Source organism: Rhynchophorus ferrugineus, unplaced genomic scaffold, assembly GCF_030347505.1.
Source record: "Rhynchophorus ferrugineus isolate W39M unplaced genomic scaffold, kcgeb_rfMv2 rfM4, whole genome shotgun sequence".
Lineage (NCBI taxonomy): Eukaryota > Metazoa > Arthropoda > Insecta > Coleoptera > Curculionidae > Rhynchophorus > Rhynchophorus ferrugineus.
The window spans coordinates 3,750,688-3,764,814 of record NW_027472583.1 but is presented as its reverse complement, the minus strand read 5'-3'; the positions used below and the strand labels follow the sequence as shown (position 1 = coordinate 3,764,814).

Sequence of the window (14,127 nt, the reverse complement as noted above, 5' to 3'; positions counted from 1 at the left end):
TATAGCAATCCCTTTACGCAAGCTCTTCGAAATATCAATTCTCGGTACTTTTTTGGTGAAATTTTACTTTCACAAGTTATTAAAATTCATTCGGACATAGAGACTCATATTTAGTGATTAACACGATTTGATTTAAAAAATCAATAAGAATAAAACATTTTAAATACAAATCACAACATTTTATTATAAATTATACCACTTTTAAAATAAAATCTTTCATAAAATCCCTTCCGTCACTAAGGTCGATTTTTAAACCCCCATAATATAACAACAAAACCTCCTTCTAAGGAAGCATTTTATATATATATATATATATATATATATATATATATATATATATATATATATATATATATATATATATATATATATACCTTCACATCCCCTAAAAGTATAGGTAAGCCTAATATGAACGTATTTTAGAAAGCCTTTTTCATTGTTCACTTAACATGACATGTCCCAACTTTCATATATGTATAATATAATCTATGCATAACATTTTAAATCATTGTTATTAGTAAAATAATCATAACAAACTATTTTCTTTGAACATTCGTTTATTATATAGTTTAAAGACTACATTCAATGAAACAATTAATATCATGTAACATTTCCAACAAACAACACAGTCTTTTCGAACATAATAAAATATATAAAAGAACGATCAGCCTGGAAGTACTTATCAGATAGTATCAATGATCATATGTATTTTTTTAATTTGTATATATCATATATATCATCAGATGACAACATCAAATATGTTTAATGTATTTTTTATATTCTTTTTATTAAAATATCTGATACATATAATTAACTAATCTATATTTTAGATAAATTTAGAATGTCTGTACAATTTTAATATGCTTAATTAAGATGAGTCCTGATATCTAAAGTTTTTTTATACTAATTTCTTTATCCTCATATTATACCAACCATTTGGCATAATTTATTTCATACGAAAATAACATAATGTTTGGTCAACATTTAGTAATTCCTCTGTCATGATACAAAAGACTGGCATAAACAAACTATAAACTATAAACACTAGTATTAAAACAAAAAAAATGCAAAATATATTATTGAGATTTTTTTAATAAAATAATAATAAAAATCAATCTCGTAGAATATAGATTTTTTGTAAATTTTGAAGACTACATTTAAGTCAAACAAATTAATTTCCTGTAACTTTTCCAACAAACAAGACAGTATTTTCGTATCTAAGGGCATATATAAAAGAATGATCGGCCTCGAAGTACCTTTCCACTAGTGCATCTGATACTAGCATTATTTAATTAGCCAGAACATTTTCCTATATTACAATTCCAGTACTTTTCTTTTCTTCTTTATATGTTCCTTCCAGCGAAGTTTTGCATCCAAATTCTTCACGATTGTCTCCGACAGCTATAATCACAGTATCATCAGCAAATGTAGCCATCGTAATATTCTCCATTTGTGGTATATCACAAGGGTAGAGTAGATAAAGCATAGGTCCCAGTACACTTCCTTGTGGTACACCTGCTTTAGATTATTTTATTGTAGAGTAAGATTCTTCTTGTTTGACTCTAAACATTCTGGTTGTAATGTACGATTTTAATAGTTCGGTCTGTTGTTTTGGTAGCATTTTCTGTAGTTAATGAATAAGGCCTTCATGCCAAACCTTATCGAAAGCTTGTGCTACATCTAAAAATATAGCTGAGCATGCTTTTTTACTTTCGTAGGCTTTTTCAATAACATCTGTTATTCTGTGGACCTGGTCACTTGTTGAGTGCTTGTTAATAAACCCAAAGTGGCGTGTTGGTATTAGGTTTTTTCTCTCTATGATCGGTTTCATTCTTGTCAACAAAAGTTTTCAAAAACCTTAGATATTACCTGCAGCAGTGGCATAGGTCTATAGGATTTTATTTCGTCTGCCGACTTCCCAGGTTTTGGGATCATTATGATTTCCGCCATCTTCCAAATGTCTGGGACATGTTTTAATCTAAATGCTGTATTGATCAAGTTGATGAGTTTTATAATTCCCTTTCTTGGTAGTTTTTGTAGTAATTAAATCGTAGCCTGGTGATTTCCTGGGGTTAATGTCAGTTCTAATAATTTTGGTTAATTCTCTCGGTGTGACTAATTCAATCATCGAATTTTCAGCTCCTATGTCCGGCAAATTATGTTCAATATTAATTTCGTTTGGTTTGAAAGCTTTTTTTTAGATATTCAGCAAATGCTTCTGCTTTTTGGTTATTGTAATATAATTAGTAAAACAAAAAAAAACTATTTTCCTTAAACATGCATTTATTGTGTATTTAAAGACTACATTTTATGGGACCATCAATTTCCCGTAACTTTTCCAACAAACAGTACAGTATTTTCGAATGTAAGGAAATATATAAATGTATGATGCGCCTCGAAGTACCTATCAGGTGGTGTATATGACAGTAGCATTATTGTAGCTGTAAAACAAATTTAAAATCAGTTCCACTGCATTCAAATAAAACTCAATATATGTTAGAGTCACGAAAATTTAATTGTTTACATTGTTTGTCCAGTTAAATATGTTATTTGATCGCAATAATATTTTATAATTATTCCAATGAAAACTAAGGAAATTTGTGAACATGATCAGTATTTTTGTGTCTTTTCATATCACCATTTACTAATAAAAATAATAAAGGAGCGTAATTTTATTCGTAGAACAAAAAATAAATTGGAATCATAGAATGTAATATTCATATTAATTTAATATTGGTGTATCATAGTGCTAGTTTTGCTGTAGTTGAAAATGTCACTAAACTAATTGAATTTTCTAGTTTTGTATTAATATACTCTAACAACTCATTAGAACAATATACAGGTGCTCATTTCTGTAGCATCCGCTGAAGCCCCATTTGAAATGTGTGCAAAAAAACATTTCTTGGCTATGTGTGCATTATATCCTAAGCCAAATGTCAAATTTCTAATTGGAAATCGTAGCTTTTAATCATATACTCATTTAATTAATATTAATTATATATTTTAATTACATAATTTAATTATTATCATATATTATTATTCAGTATAAAGCAATACATTATTTCAGTATGAAGACAATTAAATGCAACTTAAATTGCACTTTATTTTATTAATTCATGTCAATTTTATTTGTACCCAATCGAAACGTAAGATAGAATAGTGTCACGAAAATTTGTGTAATTTCCATAATAATAAAAACAATCTTTCAATTATCAGCATTTTTTCGCACATAAACCAGCTCATTATTTTTTTCTTAATACACATACTGAAGAAGTATAAAATATGAAAAGCTGCTGGAAATGAAAGCAAGGAAAAGAATTATAGCAATCCCTTTACGCAAGCTCTTCGAAATATCAATTCTCGGTACTTTTTTGGTGAAATTTTACTTTCACAAGTTATTAAAATTCATTCGGACATAGAGACTCATATTTAGTGATTAACACGATTTGATTTAAAAAATCAATAAGAATAAAACATTTTAAATACAAATCACAACATTTTATTATAAATTATACCACTTTTAAAATAAAATCTTTCATAAAATCCCTTCCGTCACTAAGGTCGATTTTTAAACCCCCATAATATAACAACAAAACCTCCTTCTAAGGAAGCATTTTATATATATATATATATATATATATATATATATATATATATATATATATATATATATATATATATACCTTCACATCCCCTAAAAGTATAGGTAAGCCTAATATGAACGTATTTTAGAAAGCCTTTTTCATTGTTCACTTAACATGACATGTCCCAACTTTCATATATGTATAATATAATCTATGCATAACATTTTAAATCATTGTTATTAGTAAAATAATCATAACAAACTATTTTCTTTGAACATTCGTTTATTATATAGTTTAAAGACTACATTCAATGAAACAATTAATATCATGTAACATTTCCAACAAACAACACAGTCTTTTCGAACATAATAAAATATATAAAAGAACGATCAGCCTGGAAGTACTTATCAGATAGTATCAATGATCATATATATATATATATATATATATATATATATATATATATATATATATATATATATATATATATATATTGTATATATCATATATATCATCAGATGACAACATCAAATATGTTGAAATAATAATGTATTTTTTATATTCTTTTTATTAAAATATCTGATACATATAATTAACTAATCTATATTTTAGATAAATTTAGAATGTCTGTACAATTTTAATATGCTTAATTAAGATGAGTCCTGATATCTAAAGTTTTTTTATACTAATTTCTTTATCCTCATATTATACCAACCATTTGGCATAATTTATTTCATACGAAAATAACATAATGTTTGGTCAACATTTAGTAATTCCTCTGTCATGATAGAAAAGACTGGCATAAACAAACTATAAACTATAAACACTAGTATTAAAACAAAAAAAATGCAAAATATATTATTGAGATTTTTTTAATAAAATAATAATAAAAATCAATCTCGTAGAATATAGATTTTTTGTAAATTTTGAAGACTACATTTAAGTCAAACAAATTAATTTCCTGTAACTTTTCCAACAAACAAGACAGTATTTTCGTATCTAAGGGCATATATAAAAGAATGATCGGCCTCGAAGTACCTTTCCACTAGTGCATCTGATACTAGCATTATTTTAACTGTAAAACAAATTCAATGTCTCAAAATAAATTTGACCGTACCCTATCAAAACTCCATATCTGTTAGTGCCATGAAAATATATTTTTTAATATTAGTACAGTTTAATTCAGTAAATCCAAGCCTCTATCAAGCAAGAAATCATTGCACTATTATTAAATTACTTTTTTATTCCACCATAAAATAAATGGAAATAAAAATTTAAAAAATTATGGAAAACCATTGATGAACGTTAGCGAAATTTATTTTTTATTTAAAATGCCAAAGGTCTGACCCATATATTATGGCGATCGAAAAGTGATTGAAATAGCAGCTATTTTTATTGATATCGCATTCAATGAAGCTAAGCAGGAAGTAAATGCTGCAAGAACGGCAAAGAACAGAAATGTAAAGGATGTTTATAGAAATGAACGATTAATTTTGATTTTAGTTGTGCTGAAATGTAGATTATTTGTATAATTTATTACCAACTTGAATAAAAGTTTAAAAAATCAAAACGATATTTTAGTACTAGTCCTAAATGTTACAGATATCACCATTATTTAGTAACATCTTACTTTAAATCAAGTAATAAAAGAAAAAATCTGATAATACATATCCAAGAACTGTAGCTTATACCCTCGTAAATTAAAAATATTTAGCATATAAAGCATTGATGTATGTCTAAAAAAAAATAAAATATATACCTTCTATAGTAATTTGCCGCGCGATATATCAATACCATATGCTTTTGACAGTATAAACTACAACTGGTAATACTAAAAGGGCTGATATAATGGTCACAATTGCAGGAAGGAGTAAAAGATTTTATTTTTTATAACTTCTAATGTATATAACTAAGAAAAAAATTGATACACATATTTATTTCGTGTAATAATATAGCATAAGTATAAAAAATATTATATTATATCATATTTTGCCAACAAATAGCAAAATATTTTTAAACTTGATGAAATATATATAGTGATGATCGGCATTGAACATTTTCAGTTCTCCAGTTATTTCCATCGCTGATGGAGGCTGAATAACTGTAAAATAAATTACTTACAGACAAAATTTTTCATAAATACGCTAGAAGTATTAGTATGGTTAAGTAATTTTGGTTTTTCCTAATAGGTGGCTTTAAAGTCTCATAGTAAATTAAAGTCAATAAATGATATTACATCAAAACTTCCGTTTGAAAATGTTTATAAAAGATTAATTATAACATATTGGCATGCATTATTAAGGATATGAATGAAAAATCATCCGTTATTCTATATATTTATTTCGTGTATTAATATCTCACACAAATATGAATCATTTATAGTAGACCTTTCCCATAAATAACAAAATATTTTCACATTTTATGAAATATATATAGGGATGATCAGCTTTGAATATTTTCTTCTTCCCTGTTAGAATCACCTGAGATGTTGGAATCACAATAACTGTAACATAATGGTGCCTCAGATAATATGCTGTTAAAAATAATGTCAACAAAGTGCTGAAAATCATGTCACACAATGTGCACACACTGTTTACGTAAAATATTACAACAAATATAAACACACCAAACATACAGAGTGCTTTATAACAACAAATACAGTAAGCATCGCTATTAATTAAAAAATGTCTCGAAATAAAGTTTATATTCGGCGATTTGAGTTATTGAATGTTTCTAAATGCGGACAAAAGAACATGCCCACCTCACACTGCAAACCTCAACAAATTCTAATTGAGAAACTCAATATCATCTAAGTATGTTTTCGAATATTTATTTCCATCTAATGAAAACATAATGTTGTAATGAATAATGCGTTAAAATATATTTTTTTAATTATCCCCACGAGATTGAAGATCGAATGTCTCTCAACATACACTTGCTACAGTTACATCTTGATTTTTCCCAGAAAACTTGAATAGCTCTCTCCAAGATATAATGAAAATTGAAAGGCGATACCAAGGATTTTGGGAGGAAGGAATAATGAAAGACTGGTGGACCCTAAAGCGTGAAACAGATCCCAAGTAGTATAAAACAATCAGTTCAGTCAAAAATATTAAAATAGTGCATTTATTCAATATTTCAAAAACTAGAAACAATTTAACTTATGAACAGATTTTGGTTGCTCAAGTCCAAAATCATGTACACTTATTTTCGAAAATAAGTTTGGTGGAATTCAAACAGATAATATTGGTATATATAATTCTGAAGTAATAAAGCATACTTGAAATTCTAGAGAAGTAGAATTAAGCTTTTTATAGTATTAAAGATGTCGATTACCCTGCCATAGCATTTTGGACATTATAATACCTTAAATCAAAACTAAATAAAGTTTGGCATCCCTGATATATAAAACAAGTACCAGAAAATCAATTTTGAAAATACAGTGGTGCCTGGTGGACTTATTATATACTCCAGATCACTTGTACTCGCCTAATTATATTCTCACTAATGTATTATAAATGGTAAAAATACGTAAGTTTAGATAATCATACGAAAACAAATACACACTGTACTAAGCATTTCAAAACTGCACCACTAAAATAATCAAAAATGGTTCAATATCACTTAGTATAATTAATGACATAAATAATTATTAATCACCTTCACCACTAAAATAATCATCAACGTCAGAATTTAAAGACTTTTTTAATTGGGAACTTGAAAAAAAAACACAATTTGTCGCATGTTTTTAATAATGTCTGAATAAACGTGCACACGTGAAAAAACATGGTACCTGCTATTTCCGTATTTTCCCCAAAAACAGTACCGACTCGTTATCCTTAATGAAGTATAAAAAGGGACGGTTCATAACGAATAGTATTGGAGGTTCTTGTGGGATTAAAGACAATGGCATGACACCTTCGACTGCAACAAAAGTAACATGTCAAGGAATCATATATGTTCCTTCATCATAATTCTCATTTTTAAACAATTTTATTTTTAAACATAATCTCAAATTTAAACTCATTAAATTTTAGTATATAAGCCATCACTCAATGAATTGGGTTGAGACACCGATGTTGATATATATATGACTCTTCATGAAAATCATCAGATGAACTGTAAAATACTGACGAAAATATCAGTACTCCTGTAAAATCAGCTACTTAATAAGATAGTGTTTTTCGGTACATTCTATATAGATAACTACACTATATATAGATACAAATTTCTAAATAATATATTTCATAAGCTAAATTGTTTTGACGACTTAATAATAATAATTGACGTAATAATAGTAATAGTATTGTCTTTTAATTGATGTTAAAGAACCGATTAAATTCCTTCGCATTTCTTTTTATTTAAAGGTGTCTGTAATAGATTCAAACTAACCAATAAAATTGTTCAACTGATTTTCATAGTACCATACAGGTATTGGACCCTAATAGTAGAGAACCTATTGAGTGTCTCTTTTACTCTATGTATATATGATATATATTCGTAAAATTCCTTTTAATATGCAAGAAGATGAACGCATAATAAAAGATAACAATGATTTTAAATATTAGTCGAGATAAAAAGATTATCATTGTATATAAAATGTTTAAGAAACCCTTACCACAACACTACTAGATCAAAATCTGAATAATGCTATAGTATGATAATGGCTTAAATGTCTCTTAAAATGTAAAAAATCTAATTTTTTGTTGTACTCAATGTCTTCGCAACTAAAGATTCCATAGTAGAATTTAATATATGTGATACTCTGAACAGATGGCAGTACTAATTCAGTCACAGTGCAGAAACAAAAATCCAATATAATTTTAAAATTTTCTAGAGTATATTTAACACCCATATAATCATTAGAAATAATAACCAATCCTAAATTCTAATTAATAAATAACAACAAAGTCAGTGGACAAACAATTTATTTATATATTTAAATTTATAATATCAAATAGCTAAAATTAAATATATTTTTTAAGATAATGGGCGATCAAATCGGCCAACGAACAAAACAGTATTCTTATGTTTGATAAAGTACAAATACGCTTTATCTGCCAAAAATATTCGGGGGACACCTTCTATGGATATTCTGTCTGTTGCCACTAAAATAAACAAATGCTATGCAAAGTTCCTTTTCGTGTTGTAGAAATAGAGAGAACTACTCAATAGAAACACGTTCAAAATCAACAAGTGTTGTCAAAATCAAGACATAGAATATATAATGTATAAACTTATTAACCACAGTAGTGTCAAAGTTTTAAGAAACATTATTATTACTAGTTTAATTATCATATTAACAGTATTTTATTATTCTACATACAAACTTAAAAATAAAAATCCTCATTATTAAAAATTATTAATAAAAATCTACATATAGAAATCAAAATAAATCAATCTAATTAATTGAAACTAATTTATATATTAAGTGTTTTATCTAAATATATTACAATTATATCCGTTTACAATTGAATAACTACTGCATATTTAGTTAGAATAATATTTGGACGTGCTGCTATTGAAAAAATCCTGTCCAACATTATATAATATAATCAAAACTCGATTTCATTAATTAGTAAAGAAGACTTTATTCTTAGGTTAGAGACAAATCTAATTTTATACATGTCTATATACAGTCGAAACAAAATAATCATTTTCTTTGATTGTATGTACAAAACAATAACAAAACCAGACAAAATTAAAAATAGACTCTTCAGCCCGTTAATTTTAAACATATTATGATTATTATTCGATTATTAGAAACTGAAAAATACTTTATAAATGTAAAGGGTCTTTCGTTTAAAGCTTTTTTTAGTTCTAAAATTAAGTTTAGTTGATCAACACACAACAAAATCAAGAGATTTAGCGTCAAAACACTTAACGTTTTATTCCTTATATATCTATTACAAAGTTCGGAACTATACTATGTTCGAAGTTAAATTATTCTTAACGAGAATTAATAAGAATTTCAGGTTTTGTCTCAACAACTCCTGTCTGACATGTTGGTGACATTCTTATTAACAAATTTCTATAATTTATGGATATATGTGTTCGAATAATATGTGTCTAAATTTCATATCATATAGTATAGTGATTTCAGGGAAACAAATTTTATTACATTCGAAACAATGGATAAAAAGAATGTTTAGTGTCAAATAAAGACTGTTTCTTTGGTGAGAAAAAATACTGTTGCAGACAAAGAGTAGTTTAATAATCATTGTAGAGGTTCTGCCCCAGCAGAATGGACTATTATTTATTGGTATGTGACATTTCAGCGAAGCGCCGCAGAGACACGAAAGGAGACCCAAAACTTATTCAGTAATATATCATTCTACTTGTATACTATTTTCAAAATTTGATGAACAACTTGTGGTTTATTCAAGAACTAAAAAAACTCTTAATTAAAAAAACCCTCTACCACCACAACTACTATACCACAAAACAGTCGAATTAAATATGAAAAACTATGAAACTGATTATGAAACTTATAATATTGTAAACAGATAGAAGATCATCAAATTGACAGTTTAAATAGGAAGTAAAAATGGAAAGAACTATAAAATATTTTGGCTTGGTTATAATTAAAACTAATAAATATTCATGGTACGATAAACTGAATATAATATAAACCCAAAATTCGATGAAAAATGGAGTTATTATAACGTAGGTTCTAGTTTATGTAAACGATCAATCTTTTTCCGTCTATCGAGCAATCATTATATTTTATTTTATTCTCAGCGCAATGTTATAGAGTAGAGAAAACAGAATAAGAATTCATTTCTTAAAATACATGAAATACATAAAATAGAAAGTGATGGAATGACCAAAAAATAAAATAAAAATTGGCAATACCATTAACTAAGAAATAATTGTTATTAAAATTTGTTAATTAAAATCTGATGCCCATTTTACGAAACTTGTTATTTAAGAGAATAATGTTAAATATATGACTTGTCTCGATACAAGAGCCAGTATAGAAAGGAGGAAGAAAAGTTAGTAGAGGGCGTTGGGACTTGTATCGAGTGGGTATAAATTACCAGGGATGAAAATAAAGTTTCTCTTTTGTTCTAAGGCCATAAGTGGTGTATTAATTCCGTCCCGTCCCGAATCATAAGTGATTCGTAATAGGTTATGGGCCCAGAATTCTCGGTGTAAATGAGAAGTAGTAGGGTGACGACGGAGAGTGCAGGGGAATGGAGATTAGAAAAAAAGTGTTTGGTTCGGTATAGTATATATATAGTTATATATACACGAAGGAAAGTGGTAACAAGAGTGGAAAAAGTGTAACAACAAAGTGGAAATAAGTAACAAGATCGCTGTATGCAACAGACGGAAATTAATTTCGGAGCACTAGAGCACTCAAAGATCAATGACCATCAAAAGGAATACCAGAAAACAAGAAAAATGTGATCTTGAGTTATAAGTAGGATAGAAGAAAATATTGTAGTCAATGTAATAAATAGTGGTGCAGTGGTTAAGAGTTTGGAAGGTCAATCACGTGTATAATATACAAGGATCAGTGAAGCACTAGTAAACTAGTAACGTGGGATCCAACAGAATTATCAGTAGGATAGAAGGAAACATTGTAGTCAATGTAGTGATTAGTAATGAAGTAATCCACGTTTAGAAAATCAACCATGTGTAAGTTGTAAGGACCAGAGAAGTCTTGAAAACTAGAAACATGGGGTCCAACCTAATTATCGGTAGGATAAAGAAACATTGTAATCAATGTAGCAATTAGGAATGTAGACGAGTTTAGAAAGTCAACCATGTGTAAGTTGCAAGGACCAGAGAAGTATTGGAAACAAGGAACAAGTTAAGAAGACTGCAGTGGTGACCGTTTAGTCATGATACCTCAGTGATACCAGAAGGCCATGGACTAATGTAAGGCAGAAGTGGACTTGAAGGAGCAAGTTATGAAGACTGGTATGGTAATCAACTAGGAAGTTTTAATGGATTCATGCCATTTGATAAAAACAACCCAGAGGCATGGAAGAAATTCATTCGAAGAGAAATATATGTGTATGTTTGGGCATTCCAAGAACAAACTATAAAATCGATATTAAATTGGACTGTGTTGTGGCGACTATTTCTATGATTGTTCAAGGAGAGAATTGTGTTTAAGTAGAAAACTGACTGTTACCTTTGTTTATCACATAATTGTGTAGATTCATTTGAGTAAATTATTAATTGAAGTTAAAATTCTGGCGATGTAGAAATAAAATAATTCTAAGTTTGAACAAATTTGTATGTACAATGTAATAGTTTTGTTCTGGCAATTTAAATGTACTTTTGTAATCTTTGTTTACAGTCTTAATTAGGTTAAGTTATATAGCACATTTAAATTGAAGGGGAGTGTTAAATATATGACTTGTCTCGATACAAGAGCCAGTATACAAAGGAGAAAGAAAAGTTAGTAGAGGGCGCTGGGACTTGTATCGAGTGGGTATAAATTACCAGGGATGAAAATAAAATTTCTCTTTTGTTCTAAGGCCATAAGTGATGTATTAATTCCGTCCCGTCCCGAATCGTCAGTGATTCGTAATAAATAATAGGCGAAAAAAAACTGATCTTTATTCACCTCCAACCAACAAATACAATCAATCATATTTTTACCAATATTCTCTATTCACCTGTAAGTTTTAAGCAGGTAAAAAGACAACTTTTCAAATATAATAGTTCTATATTAAGCGTAAAAAGTTACAAAATGGTATGGGCAAATTAAAACCGTTTAATTACAATGACTACAGTTCTAAATAAACAAAACATTTTTGTTCAACTCAGTCGTAACTCTTTTATCAAAGCGTAGGGAGTGGCAATATAGACGAATTATTTCGTGGGACCGCTAAAAAAGAAGCGTATTAAATGGTGGCCTGTTCAAAGATTGTTCGATGGAAACATTTTTCGACTGCGCGATTTCTTTTTGTTATGGTGTTTGTTTGTTGCGGTGACTTTAAACTGTCGCCTTTTTATCAACTAGGGTTTATCTGGGCTGAACTTATTGCTTAACGTAGGCTCCGAACCATAGTCTTCGACATCAAAGCTACTGACTGGCAAGTGACTAACTTAAACATCACAATCTCAGAAAGGAACCTGTACAATTTGTCTTAAGCATCACATTTGAAATATCTTCTGTCTACAGATGTCAGACTCTACCTGGGTGTTCATGTTTCGGAACATTCGAAATAGGGAGATTTAAAGTATTGATTGTAATATAACCTCTATTTTATATATACTCCCTAAGAACGAAATCTTCAAGTAACTTAACAAGCATAATAAGTATCAAAATTAACAACTCCTATCGATTAACGAGATCATTTTAACGCTCTCGTTGTGATACAGATATTTTTGCTGGCGTCGAACCAAAAACAGGTTAATAATCCAGGACGCTCTGTTTGGATCTGATCAAGTATTATAGAGACATCCATATGTGACCATGAATTAAAAAATTGGTAAATTAGGTGGAAGGCATCCAAAGTTACCAAAATGAATTCTTTATATACTAAAGCATTAAACTAAATTATACGATCTCAAAAAGACTGGAGATTTATCGAGTAATACCTCATATACCTCGCACCTGCGCTTGCCGAAAATGTTCCAACGAGTAATCTTACTTAATAACTATAATTATACTTACCCCGCGAATTAATCCAATAAAAATACTTAAATAATTTTGCCCACGAACAATATGACGTCGTTATGTCGTATAAAGTACAAGTAAGGGCGATCGGCTTTAAAGATTATCGGATCGGGTTCCACCAATGGCGCCGACAAAAATACTAAGCTCACTAGATGGCGAGAGGAGAACAAAAGTTCATAATCAGTCATCATCGTGATCGGTACGTCTACCACCTAGTTAGCACTATCACCAAATGTTGTTTATGCACTGCATGCTGGCAGTTCAGTTAGTTTTGTTGTTTTTTTTTAAATTTGTAACATTATCCATTATTTTTTGTTATTAATATATTATACATTGGCAATATATTACAGAAAATATACAAGAGAACAGACAAAATAATGTGAACTCCATGCAATATAGAACAACTTTTTGCCTATTGGCAATACTGATTCCATAAAAATAATGGCGACGCGTATATATTGCTCAGTTGACATTTCAAGTCTTGTTATATTTCACTGTGTTATACACTTTCTTCTGAGACAGTTAAAAAAGCAATTGGTGAAATATTGTTTAACGTCACACAAGCGACAGCATATACAAAGCATGTTACGACATCATCGGCTAAAAGGAATATTGGGTGAAACCCAAAGTTAACTGACAAAGACCGATGAATATTAAAAGAGATGGTAGCTAGACAATACAATACTATCCTGGCAAAAGCAACAGCAGAACTAAGCACTCCCTTGAGTAACGCTGTTTCAACATAAATAGTACGGCGGAAGCTTCACAAAGCTCACATATATATAGAAGGGCTGCAACTGTGAAACCATATGTAATGGAAACCAAGACCGAGCTGCGATAGAAGTGGGCATCATAGTGGACGTCATAGAACCTGGACAATTATGTGGTATGTTCCAATGA

General features: G+C 28.9%; 1 protein-coding gene across 39 annotated transcripts in view; it reads right to left on the bottom strand.

The window, feature by feature from the left end:
* Positions 1-14,127, bottom strand: part of LOC143196578 (antichymotrypsin-2) — an 87,840-nt gene that overhangs the window by 33,830 nt on the left and 39,883 nt on the right. For 2 of the 39 annotated variants that reach the window (XM_076404366.1, XM_076404375.1), the window contains exons 9-10: positions 7,378-7,508; positions 5,907-6,087 (exon numbers count right to left, since the gene is read on the bottom strand). The exons of 22 other annotated variants lie outside the window; for them this stretch is intronic. In XM_076404366.1, coding sequence (XP_076260481.1) covers positions 7,381-7,508 — 128 coding nt within the window. In that variant the 3' untranslated portion in view covers positions 5,907-6,087; positions 7,378-7,380. Of the gene's footprint in view, positions 1-2,265; positions 2,442-3,848; positions 5,686-5,906; positions 7,509-8,495; positions 8,693-12,250; positions 12,433-13,224; positions 13,376-14,127 lie in introns of those variants that run through there. 15 more of the 39 variants (XM_076404376.1, XM_076404377.1, XM_076404387.1 and 12 more) reach the window with 11 other exon arrangements.